This window comes from Pectinophora gossypiella, chromosome 24, assembly GCF_024362695.1.
Source record: "Pectinophora gossypiella chromosome 24, ilPecGoss1.1, whole genome shotgun sequence".
NCBI classification, from domain to species: Eukaryota; Metazoa; Arthropoda; class Insecta; order Lepidoptera; family Gelechiidae; genus Pectinophora; species Pectinophora gossypiella.
Window position 1 is genome coordinate 5810625 of NC_065427.1, and position 17627 is coordinate 5828251.

The 17627-nt window shown below is 35.0% G+C and overlaps 2 protein-coding genes across 3 annotated transcripts in view; one reads left to right on the forward strand and one right to left on the reverse strand.

Annotated features, from left to right (window-relative positions):
• Window positions 1–10157, reverse strand: part of LOC126377841 (plastin-2) — a 62380-nt gene extending 52223 nt beyond the window's left edge. The window contains exon 1 of one of the 2 annotated variants that reach the window (XM_050025811.1): window positions 9799–10157. In XM_050025811.1, coding sequence (XP_049881768.1) covers window positions 9799–9861 — 63 coding nt within the window. In that variant the 5' untranslated portion in view covers window positions 9862–10157. Of the gene's footprint in view, window positions 1–4765; window positions 4965–9798 lie in introns of those variants that run through there. The other variant, XM_050025812.1, reaches the window with a different exon arrangement.
• Window positions 10158–10692: 535 nt separating this feature from the next.
• LOC126377915 (protein lethal(2)essential for life-like) lies at window positions 10693–11515 on the forward strand. Its single transcript, XM_050025970.1, has one exon. It carries the CDS (start codon window positions 10971–10973, stop codon window positions 11505–11507), a length of 537 nt encoding a protein of 178 aa, XP_049881927.1. The 5' UTR covers window positions 10693–10970; the 3' UTR covers window positions 11508–11515.
• Window positions 11516–17627: the final 6112 nt, after the last annotated feature.

A 17627-nucleotide genomic window follows, 5' to 3' on the forward strand; every position in this document is an offset into this window, starting at 1 on the left:
CGTAATGAACACCAAATTGTCGTTGTAATTTACAATTGTAAGTTTTATGAAACAGGCGCCTGCACTCCTCGCCAGCTATGTTTAAGTCCCGTGTAATAGTATACTAGTCACGAGTACTAATATGTATACACTGTGAAACCATGTCACACTAACTTTTTTGACAAATTAAACCGTAGGTCTCATTAAATGTCAAATATAATAGTGCGACAGGGTTCTAAAGTACATGATACATGATTTTGCTCATGACTGGACACTGGACTATCAAAGTATCAATAGGTTTTTAACTAGCTCCCACTGGTGGGTAAAGGCCACTCCTTTATTCAGCCATTATATATAATATTTTATTTAAATATTTATAATATATTTACACAATTTCATCGTATCAAATATTCATAATATTTAATATCATCAGAGGTAATACATTCGATAATAAAATTATTTATCAAAAGGCGAAAAGATTAACGAAAATTATCAATATCACGTACAATTCCATGGACCTAAGTATAAAGTATGGATCATTTCATATCAGCACATGTTATACATCCATAGCACGAAAACATCGCGAGGAAATCAGAGAAAAAGTGTTTTCGAAGACATATCCCTAGAGTAGGTGATTCCGGCACGTTAAGTCGTTAGTCCTGGCTACTATTAACACAACACAAAAAAGCGCTTTGTGATCCCTAGTTTGGTTAGGACATTACAAGCTCATCACTTGATTGTCCAAAAAGTAAGACGATCCGTGCTTCGGAAGGCACGTTAAGCCGTTGGGCCCGGTTACTACTTACTGATGTAAGTAGTTGTTACATGAGCCATGTCAGGGGCCTTTGGCGGCTCAATAATAAACCTGACACCACGGTTGATCAATCCACACGATAGAAGAGAAGATTATTTACTTAGTAGTAAATAAATACATTAATCAGTATTTCACTTAATTTTCAATAATAAAATTTACGTCCTTGGAATGTTGGAGATACCAATTTAGTGGTAACACAGTGGTAAAACTTACGTCATCAAAGGGCTAGCAATGGCGGCTTGTCATAGGATTGAGCATACCTGAGGGGTTAAAATGGCCACATCGAAGCAATTCATCTAAGAAAGCAATAATTGACAACATTTCATTTTTACTAAGGTGCCTTAAATCGAAAACCATTTCGAGATATTTCTATGATTTACACAAAACACATTTTTTCAGATTTTTTAATTCAGTAATAATAGAAATATATTGAAAAATCCACGAGGTCAGAAAAGGAAGGCATAATAAGTTCAGACCTTCACATAAAAATTATAAAAAAAGTAAATGTCATACATGACATGACACTTTGTTTGCGACTTGTTTTAAATACGCATGCAAAGGTACATTACATTATACTGCCTTCATTCTATCAATGGCAGAATCCAATTTTCAAAAAATATGTTTTGTAACTTCTGGTGGAAAAATCTTGAAAAGAAAAAATACGTGTCTTCTATTTAAACAAGTACTTTCGAAATAGCACAAAAAAACCACGGCTTAAAAATTTGAAATGTTGTCAATTGCAACTTGACATTTGCGCATATAAAAGTAAGTGCGCATTGCAAACAAATGTCAAATGTAATTGCTTTCTTAGATGAATTGCTTTGATGTGGCCATTTTAACCCCCCTGGTCTTCTTACTGCTGCTTCATATAACCTAAACAATACTACCAAAATTGCATAGGCAAAGTAACCCTTTTTATTGATTTATTTTTAACCCTTGCAACTATCACCCTATGAATGGGTGAGCAAAAGGGACTGTCCATAAACGGGTTTCATGACGTCATAATGTCGTATTTCAATACAAGTTTACGCAAACACCTCGATGACTCATGGTAAATACGAATTGTGCGGTTATGTGGTAGAGGAACTGCGTTTTACATGTCCTAGTCATCTTAATGTACAGTCATGAGCAATATAATGTACCCATTTGAGGACTCTGTCGCACTAACATTATTTGACATTTAGTGAGACTTACAGTTCAATTTGTCAAAATAGTTAATGTGATTTAAAAAAAAAAGTCGCTGACTTGGTTTCTGGACTGATTTTCTTCAACAATAGCTCGATATCTAGCAATTCATTTCATTTTAGGTAAATTCACAAGGTGATTTTTTGTGTTTACGTCCCCACTGGGGCTCGAACCCAGGACCTCTGGATCGTGAGCCCAACGCTTAGTCACTGGGCTACGGATATGCCTATGAGTGGTCAAAACAAAAAACTGTATTTAAGCATGCTCAAAAAATCAAACTTAAAACGTGTTTTGTAGCAACTATAGAAATGACCATAGTAGGGAACAACTAATTAAATAAAAAAACATTTAAATAAATAAATAAAATGAAAAGCATTTATTTCAGGCGATGCCCATAAAATAGTTTATTTATTTAGATTAGCTATACTTTTAATCATTCATTTCCAATAAATTACATAAAACGGTAATTTTATCAAGTTATCACTAGATACTTTTTCGATATATCAAAATTCGCAGTAATCAAATTGATTATAGAATATCAAAATCGGAAGTTGATAAGACGGTAAGCCTTATAGAATAACATACCTAATATAATGAAAAACTACTAATTTTATTTCCTCGCAAGGAGCAATTAGTATAAGATTTAGTATATTTATTATTTAGTTTATTTAGTGCGAAGCTCTGTGACAAAAATATGACATTGACAAAATATGTCACATTTCTTGTCCAAGGTTTGATGCGTTTCGAAGGTATGTGACCCTAGCGTGGGTTGTGAGTTGCTTTGGGAGTGGGTTGGAAACGCTGAGGGCTCTCACCGGTACAAAAATTAAGACAACAAGCCTGAAGGTGCCCAGTTGGGCGCGACGAACCTCGGCTCAACGCGTCATCTGAAAGCTATATTTGAAAGATTGAATCGACCCTAGCGAGCCGATAGCGATAAGTACTGAATGAGGGAAATACTCGACCACGACGGCGGGTTCGTTCGAGTTTATGCGTAATGTGTCACATATTATATTAAAAAAGAACCTCTATTACACAAACGTTCCTAGGAAACGGTATGCGACCGATTCATAAAAATGACTCATACATTTATCATTACGGTAAAATTGACTATTAGAATCAATTAATATCATTTAACGGAATATACTTTGGCTGATTCAACCATGACGAATGCTTTGTATTAATAAATATTAGAATCTATTAAGGAAAAAAAATTGATTAAGGTTATTCATTCATAGATATACTTGAATACATTGTAGCTCATTAAGTATAGCTTGATTAGAATGACAGCTGTCAGAACGGTAGGTACGTTTTCCTGAACGTCTCTTTCGCACTAGGCTGCATATACCATCTTTGTGTCCTGCTCTCATTCTGATCAAATATAATTCTTTTCATCGTGGCAATATTATTACTTTTACTTTTAACTCGGACACTACACAGACTCTACACATTGACGTTATCGTACACGCTCATCTGTGTGTGTGTCGTCTGACGCCATACGATTTGAAGACTAAACTATGTAGAGGGGGGGTGAAGTAAACTTAGCTAGGACGCTGGTGGGGAGCAGAGAGTTGCCGTTTTATACGTAGTAGTATTCATTATTCTGTTTTAACACTCCAACTCAATGGCTGTATCACTTTGCATACAATTCGCACTTAAGACAAATTCCATTGACCTCGAGATAGATAATACGAAAAAAAAACATCAGAACATCGAGGAGTTCTTAAAAAAAAACTTTTTTAATGGCAATGACCGCTGACGTCACCTCATTAGGGTGACGCTTGTTTGTGATAAAAAAACGGAATAGCTACAGTTACAGTGATAAAAGTACAATAAGAAAGTGTATAAGAATGATTGAGTCTGGCCTTCAAAGAGTATCATGATTTGCCTAGAATAGGCATGAGATTCCCGTCCCGCCGGCGGCCGGTCGGTTGGCCCGGTGTTCGGATGACGTCGTTACATCGGCGGAAAAGTTGTGGAGGTTAGCGCAGGACCGGAAAAAGTGGTGCAAAATGGAGGAGGCCTATATATTTTTTTTTTAATAGAACGTCTAGGGCCCTGTGGCGAGGTTTTTCTTGCAGCTTCTTTTCCCCGGCTATACAGGGTGTGAGAAGCTGCAGTAGTTTTAGGCGGATGAGACGTTCGTTATGTAAAAATTGACGATTCAAAGTTTAACTATGTTACCTATTGAATAAAGTTATTTGTTAATTTGAATTTTTAATTTGAATATACACAAAAGCGGGATGAGATTAATACACAAGAAGATTGTCTATACGCACTCATCATCTCCCTATCATTATCCCGTTTTCACAGGGTCCGCTTACCTAACCTGAAAATTTCGCAGGTCCGGTTTTTTACAGAAGCGACTGCCCGCGAAGGGAAAACCATTGGGTGATCTACAAATGTTCATAGGAAATGTATGCGACCAATTCTACTAATTTTACTAAAAGAGAAACGACACCCAACGGTGGCTGCAGATCATCGTCATTTCCCTAGCATCATCCCGTTTTTTACCAAAATTCGCTTACTTAACCTGAAGATTTGACAGGTCCAGTTTTTTACAGAAGCGACAGTCTATCTGACCTTCCAAGCAGCGAAGGAAAAACCAACCCATTACAGTTCAGGTCACATACGAAACGCATTTCTCGGGAATGTGGGTTTCCTCACGATTCCAAAGGTGGTTGGTCGGATCGGGAAAACGGTTATTGTGTAGTCTCAGCTTAAGGCTGCGGGTTCGAGTCTCAAAGGGACTTTTTCAAAAACAACCATAGCATTATACAGACTTACCTGAGTCTGCACTAAGTTTTCCATTACACTTTTAGGTATATTTTTTTGAAAAATCTTTTAATCCATTGGCAATTCACAAAAAATATTTTAACGACCGGGAAACCGCCTTATATTTTGCGGATTCGTTTAAGTCACTGAAAGCCTGAGGTCCAGAACTTAAATTATAGAATAAGGAAAACGATATTACACAAAGAAAATCGAAGTGTAAGTGAAGGAAGCGAAGCTGAGTTCTAAAGTCCGCTATTCTTTAGTACCTGAAGATGGTACGTAGGTACCTAGGTCTTACGTCATAGCGATGAATAGCGCATTCCTATTAACATTCCTTGGACAAGGTCGCCGTAAATAAATACGCCTAGATGGAAGAATAACACGTGCGATTCTCTTTTATTTTTGTTTTAAATTCTTTGAAAAACTTAGGTATTTGAGAAACTTGTGTCACTCAAATAGTGCACGCATCAAAACTTGTCACTCAAATACTGCATGCATCAAAACTTGTGACTCAAATAGTGCATGCATCAAAACTTGTGACACTCAAATAGAGCAAGCATCAAAACAGAGCAGGAAGAAAACTTCCTGGGTTCGATTCCGGGTGGGGACACGCGTAAAAATAATGTTTTTTTGGGACTTAACTCTTCAACCTGGGCCTCTGGATCGAACTAGGACCTCCGGATCGTGAGCCCAACCCTCATCTACTACTGGACCACCGAGACCGTTTGACGCTTTGCACGTCTTAAAATGAATAGCACCCTGACATCAGAGTGGATGCGGTCATTGATCTTACAACCCACACGGGAGAAGAAGATAGTCATAGTCATAGCAGATGAACGCACACTGTTTTTTTTTATTATCATTTACTAGACCGTGAAAAAGTTTAGTCCCAAAACAAACAAAGCGCTTAACACTTCCTTTATTTTATGAGTCAGTCACCATCACCAACTACGTAGTCTAAGCAAGGTCAAAGATTCGAGTTTAGTCGCTTTTCACTCTCCAAAGGTGTGTCACTTAAATTAAAATTATTTAGTCTGTGGGTAGTTAAAAAGTTTAAAAACAAACTTTCCTTTTGTTTGTTGGTTTTTATTATCATTTTCGGTACTTATTTTGTTTGGTCTTCTACTTTAAAGATGTTTTACATCAAAAAAGTTATAGTAACGATTGTAACGTAATCGTTACAATAACTTTTTTCTGCAAGAGTGGGTAAGCAAGCAACCCAAAACTATGAGCAGTAGTGCCGTCTCTTTTCTAAGCGAACTAAAATCCAAAAGTGAACCTCTCTATAGATATATGTATGGCTGTATGGACATAAATAAAATCTTAATCAGTGACTTATATATAAATATCTTAGTAAATGACAGCCAGGGTTGCTAATGTTGGTGATTTATCACACAACCCACACTATAGAAGAATAATAAATGACTCTCCCAACAGATAATTATACAGGGTATTTTCACGTTCACGTTCAAAATGTAAAATTCGATAGAGTGGCTCATTAGCTACCAGAAAACCTCTGGGCCTCTGTATAGCTCGGTATGCAGTGAATACTTTTTAAAATAGACTACTTACATCTACCGCTCATCAATAAAATACACTTCACATTACTCCACTTAAACTTTATCAATAAACACCATGGTATTCTAGTAAGGACTTCAAAGATTCTTATAAACTTGTTACTATAAACAGATGCGCTGACAGACACAGACCATGGGTAGGTATTTGTGTTACCTACCTGCATTTTATCACGTATTAAACGAGGCAAAGTTTTGGGTAAGCAATAACGGGGGGGTTAAAACACCACATCGAGCAGTTCACCTAAAAACACAATATTGCAATTTGACATTTGGGCATTATAAAAGTAAGTACGCGATGCAAACAAATGTCAAATAGCAATATTGCTTTTTTGGGTGAATTGCTTCAATGTGGCCTTTATGACCTTCCAGATGGTTTTGGTGGTTACGACTCTTGGTCGTTTGAGTATAAGCAGGTGTTTTAGAATGTATCATACCAATTATCATGGAAATTTTCACTAGAACCGATTCCATAATCATCCCTAATGTGGTTGGAAGAACCATAAGTAACAGAAAAAGCCCTTATGACCTTCCAGATGGTTTTGGTGGTTATGGCTCGCGCCGTTTTATATGGGACTTGAACATAGTTGGCGAGGAGTAGGTGTATACTGTATACCTATACAAATCTGCATGATGCGCGATGCTATATTATGTTAGATATGGTCTTGGTTGAAGAAATATTTTGGACAGGTTATTCCATGATTTAGCCTAAAAGCTAAACATTTTCTCAAGAAGGTGGTTTGGATCGTAGGGTTGCCCAAAATTTAGAAATAGGCATATTATATTAAACATTTTCACAGTTAATTAAGTCTATATTGGCAAATGCCTTTTGTGAAAATGCGTTGGAGGAAGGTAAATTATGTTTGTTATTCCAAGCTAGCAATGACAAATAGGTACTCAGAACATGTCGTGTAATCTAACATATGTTCACAACTTCATCCGAATTTCTAGGGGTAGTCAAAGGTACATTCGTCGCAAGATGAACTGAGTACACCTTCACATAATTTTCGTTGGTAACTGACGTAACGAAAGAAGAAAACGCTTCAATTTCTACTTAATTTGTAATGCACGAGAGACATTATTGAGTAATAAATAAAATTACTTTCGCATTAAGATTATACGGACAAAACATGTCAAGGCAACTAATAAGTGCTGTGTTGAATACTAAACCATATGTGTTGGCAAAATGGGTTTGAGTAATGTAAAGTGACGCACATGTTGAATATTCACATATACGTGCCATGGATGAGTAAGTATTTGCCATCGCACTTTTAACCGAAGATTGGACTTAAATTTTTTTTCCAAAAATGGGAAATTGTACTACATAATAATAAAAAATTTAATCTCCATAAAATTTAATATTTTAATGAAAATGTGTTTCTCTTTAATAATAATAAATAATTTATTCTTTTATGTTACTGTTTCTTTTTTCTTCATTATGTTATTTTTTGATAATGCTCACAAAACATAAACTTGTTTTGATTTTTTGAAGAGAAATGTATTTTTGCTATTTAGTTTTTATCAAGATATATTTTTATAACTTTGAGGAATGATTGAGATATAATTTGGAATTGATATCAAGTGGAATTTTCGTCACAAAATTCGTTCTTTTATTATTATTTTAAATTCCATATTTTTGCGATGAAATGATTGCGAATGGAAGATTCCACTTGATATTAACTCAGAATAATGTCACATCGTATTTGGTACGATGTACTAACACCCTGTATGGCAGGAAACACCATTAACATACAAATGTAAACTGTACATATTGATAAGTAATGTTCGTAGGACATGTAACTCTCTGTTTAGACTGTCTTGTTATCTGTTTGCCTAGTTAAGAAATATTATATTTACAATTGTTAAAGTGCTATCAACTTATCATTTAAGAGAAACAATTATTAGTTTCTTAAGCAACGATGTGAATTAACCTAGTATATCTAAAGTTTTAGTATTCAGATTAAAGTACCTATTAGATTTTCAATTCCAAATTGAGGAATTGTTGATAATTTCTGATCGTTTTAGATTTTTTTTCTATTGCTACTTGCGATTGGTCGTGCAAGTATAAGCAGGTGTTTTAGAGTGTATCATACCAATTATCATGCAAATTTTCACTAGAACCGATTCCACCATAATCCTTAATGTGGTGGGAACTGTGGGAAGAACCATAAGTAACAGAAAAAGCTGAAAGCTATGCATTTGGTGACAATAACTCTCTCTCCGGGCTCTCACCCGGTACAAAATTCAAGACAATAGGCCTGATGGAGCCCAGTTGGGCACATGTACGTAATGAACTACCTATCTCTGACTACCCCAATTGGGATATAGTAATGAGCTTATGTTATGTAAACAATGTTCAAGAACTTTTCAGCAATGAAAGACTACTATGAAAAAAAATATAATTCTTTAATTACATAAAATAATACAGAATGTAATTTTAAAAGCAAACTTCCGATTTATCTCTATACTGACACATTAACTAAAAATCTGAGTCGAATCTTACAAAAATAGAGTGATCCATTCTTCAATTTATTCATATTTTAGAACAAACAGACAATTATTTCGTACCACAAAATGAAGTCAGCTAAGTAAATATACTAAACAATGGCTGTCGAAACATGTTTTGAGTTTCTATCGGCACTTAGTATTGTTTGAATACTTTATACTAACGAGTTTCGTTAAAGTAATTGTTACAGAATACTTGTTTTGTGATTTAGATTTAGAATATTGTTTTTATGATGTGACATAGATGTAAATATAATATGCAAGATTTTTGTACCTATCAAGGCATGGAATACCTATAGTTGTTTTAATATTTGGTGTATGGTCAAACCATTACTAGGTTTAGTTGTACTGTGTACAGTCAAAATTTTGTTTTAATAAAATTTTACACTCAATTTCAATGTGCCTTAATGTTTACTGTACATACCTACCTATTTATTTGTTTGTACTCTCTTGTGTAAGTTGTTTAAATTTATTACTGTAGGTGTCCCTAATAAATGTTTCTTTTTTTCTTTCAAATATACCTTTACCCATCTAGATAATTGAATAGGGTAAACAAGAAAGAACTTACTTGCTCATTCTTTAAAAAGGTATGAGAAACAATACATTGATAGTACTATTCATTTATGAAGTACATTAATATTTTATATAAGACTGCTGTATGACAACATCATCCAATGTCAAATCCACATGGTATGGTACTTATGTGTGGAGTTAAGTACCTACTTGTATCGGATATATACAGCATAAATACACGTATAATTGTCCCCCAAGGTGGACCACATGGCCCGACCTCCTGCAAGACATGCTAAAACACGCGTGCCCTCCTTATAAGGCAAAGACACTCAAATTATTGCAAAATATGTCTACGTACTCACGTCCCATTTACAGGTAATCAATTTCATGACATCGTCAGCATTTTAAGCGGCAAAAACGCCGAATTTACACCGCAAATAAAACAAAAATTACCTGAGAAAACTGTTCCCGGATCTCCGAACGCTCCTCATCAGTTAATTTCGTATTATCAGCCATTATCGCACAGGTAAAATCACAAAAACAATAATCACGACATCGACAAAACGCCGAAAATGTATAAACGTGTTTCAAGCACTAACACGCCGTATTTATCGACTTTTCACTTACACTATAGTAAAGTACTTATAAAAATAAAAAATGAATATAAATCACAGCACTATCAGCAACTTTTATGTTGTTAATTGTGATTTGTAAAGAAATAATCACAACTCGGTGTATTGCGTGTACGGGTCGAATACGAAGTTGAATGAAACACGAACGAAAACGAATGTCGTCGAACGAGTCGTCGACCAATGACAAATCACTATGATGTTGCGGTAAATGGTGTTACCATTACAATTCTGCTATTTCCTCATTGTTTCTTATATTTGCTTCTTCACGATTGAAAAATTTTCTACAATATACAACTAATCATTCCGCAAATTAACGAATTACTCGTTTTGTACTTTATGAAATAAGTAACTTTATAATAAGAAATTAATGATGTAGCTTTTTTGTCATTTATTTACCTCCTTTAATATTCGCAACTTTTTATGGCAATAATTTGAATTTGAATTGGTTTGCAAAATTTTCAAAAGATGTCGCTGATTGTAATTTAGCACCTTACCTCTAATAGATGTCGCTCTCAGATTCAACCTTCATGGATGCCACCGCACCGTAAACAGACTATACATTTTATTTCGCTAGATGGCTCTAAATAACGTCGGTAAAACTGCACTCAAGACTGAGTGGTCAAGTTTGGAATAATTAGATATAATTTAACTATTTTATAATAAAGAATGTCGTTGAAAATATATTTTACGTTACCTTATTTATTTACATAAATTGAATTGCTATGAATAGAGGAAACCGCAGTTAACAAAAAACAATTATTTCATTTGACTAGTTCCGGAAATTTTCGCGGGAATTCGTTGTTCAAAATCATTTCATTTGTTTGAATAAAAAGAAACAAAAGAACGTGCAGTGCAAAGGAGCAGTGGAGAGGTGCAGCATCTGCGAAAAAAATTGTTCTGCGGTAATAATAAACGCTATTTTCTCGACGATTGTGAGAGCATCGACGTGTTTTCAGGATTTACTAGAAAAAACGACTAGCTAGACGTTACAAGATGTCGTTGATTCCGTTCCTTTTCGAAGAGTTGGAGCGTCCTCGCCGCTTGATGGACCAACATTTCGGCTTGGGGTTGACTCCTGATGACTTGCTGTCCGTCGTAGCCGGTCCTATGGTGAACCGTGAGTACTACCGGCCTTGGCGTCACATGGCGGCGGCTGCGAGAGACCTGGGATCAAGTATCAAGTCTGATAAAGACAAGTTTCAAGTCAACTTGGATGTCCAGCACTTCGCGCCCGATGAGATCTGTGTGAAAACTGTGGACGGGTTTATCGTCGTTGAGGGGAAACATGAGGAGAAAAAGGATTCGCACGGGTATATTTCCCGTCAGTTTACTCGACGCTACTCTTTGCCTGAAGAGTGTCCTCCAGAAAACGTAGAGTCAAGGCTCTCGTCTGACGGTGTGCTTTCTATCATCGCTACGAGGAAAGTTCCTCTCGCGGTCCAAGGTGAGAGGAAAATCCCAGTGACTCAGACTGGCCCAGTACGCAAGGAAGTGAAAGACCAAGCGAATGGCGACAAAGCCGACCAATAAAATTTCTTCATAACACCACGATGGTATAGCATTCCTGATAAGTTCATTACGATGGATTCTAATTTAAATTACTTTAATGTAGATTCTAATTTTGTAATAAAATACATGTAGTAAAAAGTACCTATGGCTTTTACTTTCATATTCCAAATTCAAAAATGGATGTCCGTATACACAACAGGACCCTTCGTCTGATTCGATCGACAACCAGAGTTTCACTTTCGTAATATTTAGTACCTTCCGAGTAGTGTAAGAAAAATAATAGTACCTTTACAGTTAAACAAAAAACTTGAATTAATTTCCAGCAGGACCCTCCGTGGTTTGAAGGTCTTCAGACCATTGGTGTATATCCCTGTATAGCGGTGCATTAGTACCTTCAGATTATCTTCGTTTTCTTTTAAAACAAATATTAGTTTATAAGAAATAAATCTACAAAATTTTTATACTGCCAGCAGGACCCTTTTTTGTTTTGGTGCTTTCAGTCCAGACATTCATATTTCCTAGCAGCAGTATATTAGTACTTTTCAAAAAAATATCGCTTAATTAAAAAAAAATGTATTAAAAAGTAATAAGACTGATTCTTTATCAGAGAAAATATTCTAACACTTTTATTTATGTGATGCAACCAATGAAATAAAAATCAGTTTTCATGTTATATTAGGTAGGTACGTAGTTTAATATCGTCAAAAAGGAAAACACAATGAAAATTATAACAAAAAATAAATTATATTTACAAAAGGAGATCATCGGCTCTCCATACTTTGGCCGGCCCAAATTTGAAAGTGCCGGCCAGAGAAAAAAAATGTGTCGAACCTTTCGAGTAGATTGCTCTGAACATTTTTTACTATGACACCAAACATGTATAACCATTAGTTTGGCTTTAATTGGATTTTAAAAATCACGATTTTTCATACATTTTGTAGAAAAAAATATTATGTCCGTTGGGAAAAAAAGGGATACAGGCGTATTACAAAGGACCGTTAGAACATTTATTAGTATGGCGCCAAACGTCTATGACCATTATTTTGACTTTTATTGGACTTTCCGTTTTGGTTAATATGTTAAAATGCCGGCAATCGAAAAAAATACGTCGAATCTGTCTAATAGTTGCTTCTCAATATTTTTTAATATGACACCAAACATCTATGACCATTATTTTGACTTTTATTGGAATTTACGTTTTAGTTCAAATGTGAAAAGTGCCGACCAGCAAAAATACCATGTAGAAAGTATCGAGTAGATGCCTATTAACATTTTTTTCTATAGCACCAAACGTGTACAATCATTAGTTTGGCTATTAGTTTATTTTAAAAATCTTGATTTCTTATTTATTTTGTTTAAAAATAAAGTACTTTGGGCAAAAATTGCGGTACGGCGGATTACAAAGGACCTTTAGAACATTTAATAATCTGGCGCAAAACATTTTTGACCATTATTATGACTTTTAGACGAATAAAAGTCATAATAATCTCTTTCCGTTTTGGTTCAAATGGCAAAATGTCAGCCAGCGAAACAAAATAAGTCAAATCTTTTGGTAAATTACTTGAAACGTATTTTTTTAATATATTACCAAATGTAGACTTTGGCGTTTATTGGACTTTTTAAAAAAACTTTTTTTATATACATTTTAACAATGACAACAAGCAGAGCTTTCCCAATGACTAGTTATTAGTCAGATAAATACTTTGTGTTCTTGTTTTGTGTGTTGTTAGGTGAACTTCTATATTAATACTATCTGATTTTAGACACGACGTTGGCTGTAGTTTTTGCATTCGACTCAACGTTACGGTCTAAGTTTAGGTTGAATTATGGTATTGATTTATCTTGATCGTAGATGGTTATCACCCTCCAAAGATAAGCTTGCCATCTAGTGACGAAACTCGTATTTTGGCATGACGTCTGAAGAAGCTGTTAGGGAAGACAGGAGTTGGGCAGTTATACTTTGCATGTATGCCGATCACAATGTCCTGGTGTTACTCGGCCGATATAGCATAGTACCTCACATTTCTTAAAAAAAATAAGCTTCTAAAGCGTGTATCACCATCAGGTGAGATAGTGGTCAAACGAAAACCTATTTTAGATTTATAAAAATGTGTCCAATGACGACCACGATATTACGCCTTTACCTGCATTATCGCCAGATAAAACTTTTTTCGCCAAAGTGTAGGTATCTATGAAAACTCCAGATTTTGGAGAAATCTAATTGAGTTTAAAATAGTGGTCATAGACGTTTAATGTCATAGTAATAAACATTCTGACGATCTTTTAAATAACGCGCCCGTCATATTTTATTTTATAACAAAATAAATCAAAAATCGAGGTTTTAAAAATCCAACAACAGCCAAACTAATGGTCATACACGTTTATTGTCATAGTGAACAATATTTACAGGTATCTTCTCGATAGTTTTGGCATGTTTTTTTGCTGACCGGCACTTTTCACATACTCACATACGTAGAAACTAAAACGTAAAGTCCTATAAAAGCCAAAATAATGGTCATAGACGTTTGGTGCCATAATAATAAATGGTCAAATGGATAAGTTTTAACGGGATATACAAATATTGTTTCTTGGCCGGCACTTCACATTTTCACCAAAATGTATGAAAAATACAAGTTTTTTTTTTATTCGAATAAAACCGAAAATATAGACGCTACAGCTTTGGTGCCATAGTAATAAATGCTCAGACGGATAAGTTCTAAGGATATATACCATTTTTGTTAATTGGCCGGCACTTTACATTTTCACCAAAAATGTATGAAAAATACAGTTCTTTTAATTCGAATAAAACCGAAGATATTGACCCTACAGCTTTGGTGCCATAGTAATAAATACTCAGACGGATAAGATCTAACGGAATATAGCAAAATTATTTTTTGGCCGGCACTTTGACTTCTGGGCCGAAATCCGATGATCTCCTTTACATTAGGAATTATCAATCAAAATTACAATTACCAATCAAAATTACAATTACCAATAGAAATTATCAATCAAACGTTGTTCAGCGTGGGTTAATAAAGATCATAGTAGATCATTGGTTGCATCACATAAATAAAAGTGTTAGAATATTTTCTCTGATAAAGAATCAGTCTTATTACTTTTTAATACATTTTTTTTTAATTAAGCGATATTTTTTTGAAAAGTACTAATATACTGCTGCTAGGAAATATGAATGTCTGGACTGAAAGCACCAAAACAAAAAAGGGTCCTGCTGGCAGTATAAAAATTTTGTAGATTTATTTCTTATAAACTAATATTTGTTTTAAAAGAAAACGAAGATAATCTGAAGGTACTAATGCACCGCTATACAGGGATATACACCAATGGTCTGAAGACCTTCAAACCACGGAGGGTCCTGCTGGAAATTAATTCAAGTTTTTTGTTTAACTGTAAAGGTACTATTATTTTTCTTACACTACTCGGAAGGTACTAAATATTACGAAAGTGAAACTCTGGTTGTCGATCGAATCAGACGAAGGGTCCTGTTGTGTATACGGACACAAGGTGGTGTGCAGAGCCACTTCTTGGCGAGATAGGCTGCTGATCACCCATAGTCCCATAGTCACACAGAGTGATAACCACACCGGTGTGACTATGGTTCAATAAAATGATCCTCAGTCACACCATAAGGATTCTTTTGTCTTTTTGCAAATATCCAGTTAGAACTTAATGGATATTTGCAAAATGACAAAAGAATCTAGGATATTTTTTATGTTTACGGCAATGATTATCACTGCCAGTGTTCAAAAAACCACCTTTACCTATTAAATAAATAAACGCAATGTAATGAACAGCCCAAAACTTTAATCAACTCTAAGGGTTATCAGGTTTCTTCTTGGCTTTCTTCATAACTGAATCACAGATATTTTTACAACTTTCTTGAACAGGCACAAACGCTGCTTCGTCGTTTAGTGGTCCTGAAAACTTTATAGGTATCGTTGTTTCACAAGGAGCGCTTTTGTCACAGAGAGACCTCTTAGCTGTGACGGTTAAGACTCCTTCCTGAGACAATTTTGACTCTATATTAGACGGACTGCACCCTTCTGGCAATTTAAACCGCCTTATAAACTGTCTTATAACACAACCATTTTTCATTTTCCGTTCTTGTTTTCCCTCTATAACTATGTAATCAGTATGCGCTTTGACTCTTATTTCGTCTCTATTAAAACTTCTCACGTCAATAGTTACTTGGAATTTTTCTTTGCCTATTTTAACTGAGGGTCTGAGGGTTCTTGATAATGACACCCATTTGGCGATTGGACATATTAGGTTTATTATTCGCCGTTGCATTTTCTGTTGGGCTGTAAATTAATTAGGCGATAAATAAGTTAATAATACATAATATATCATCACGCCTGTATTCCCGTAGGGGTAGGTAGAGGTGTATAGTACCTAAATATACTCATTCCTCGCCAGCTATGTTTAAGTCGAAGATGATTGAAGATGTCACTAACACCCTGTATAATTAATATGGGTCAAAGGTTATAATCTCGTGTCCCCTCTTATATTGCCGTGCCCTTGCAGGGCGTCACATGTACCTTCTTACTATGTTCCACCTTAATTTAAATGTTTGTGTTAAGCAATAAAGTAATAATGAATATGAATCTCTCTGTCGGTTTTTACGACATGTCTGGGAAGGTAAGCAGCTGATCAGGGTTCTGTTTTTACTCGTTGCCCGGTGTTATACCTACTTACTTATTTATGTATTGTAGACGATTCTCAATTTCTCTGACTCCCCTTCTTTATTTCTTTCAGTAAATAACTCCTCATAATTTACACGATTAAATTAAAACTTGTAATTTAAAAATAATATAACCTCAACTTCGTTGAAAATGACAAATTATGACAGACTGAACTGACAAATTATTGAACAAAGAGTATGAACAAAGTGAGTACTTAATAAGATTTATATTCATAAAGTCACGCTTATGTCTTCTGAGGTGGATGTCGTCTGAAAAACTATAAACTATCTTTTTCTATCTACATAAATTAATATCATTCATAACCAACCATGCATCTATGAAGAATTTGGTAAGAGTGGAAAAAGTGAAGTGTGTATCTGTTTGAATCTCTGGACTGTAGTAATGCAACCAATCTAGTTAGGTACTTACCTATATTATTTTTCTCAATGCGAACTCCAATCGGAAAGAGACTGGGTGTTAGTCAAATTTCATACGTACATGTAATACGCTCTCTACATTGAAAGAATATGTTTAAACAAATACATAACGTGATATAAAGACAAAATTAATTCTTGAAAAATCGCGATTCTATTAGTTCCAAATATACCTACCTACCTACTACGAAGCGGAAGCGCTACCTCGTGAGCAAATACTTATTTACCGCCATCTAGCGTTGAGTAGAAGTACTACAAATATATGCGCGCGCATTGCAATCTACAAAATCGGCTACTACAATAAACGCGGGAAATAAAAATGTACATGTCAATCTAGAATTTTCGTGAAGCTCATGCCACGCCTATCCGCCTAAATTAAATAGATTTACGCCAACAAACGTCTGGCTATATAGGTAATTGGCTGCTTTTAGTCGAATCTTCGTGAAACATTTCGTTATCGATTTTAGTAAGTAAACAAGATGCATAGGTATACCTACACATTAGACTTTATGACGCAAAAACAAACTCAAATACCTATACTTTATTGCACCAAAATAAAATGCAAGATAAGTGTTTTGTAAATAATGTGATGGACCATTAAAAGGACATGCACTAAGCGACCAAGGGATCATAAGTCGTGACACCATTCACCACACTAATATTATAAAATTCCAAAGTAACTCTTGTCAGTCTGTTACCTTTAAACCACTGAACCGATTTAGATGAAATTTGTATCGTATATAGTTTAAGTCCCAGGGAAGAACACAGGATAGTTTTTATCCCGAAAATCATCACCTAAGAGGTACGGGATAAGGGAATGTCCACGCTGACAAAACTTATACATAAAATCATACCCATAATCCCAAATGGGTTGGGTAGAGGGTAATCAAGAGAAAACATGCAGTCACTTCTGATTCGAAGTTTTAAGACAGACGGGTGACATATTGGTTACCAAAAATAAATATTAGAATCGTAAATAGATACTAGGTATTCGAATTTTCTTGAAG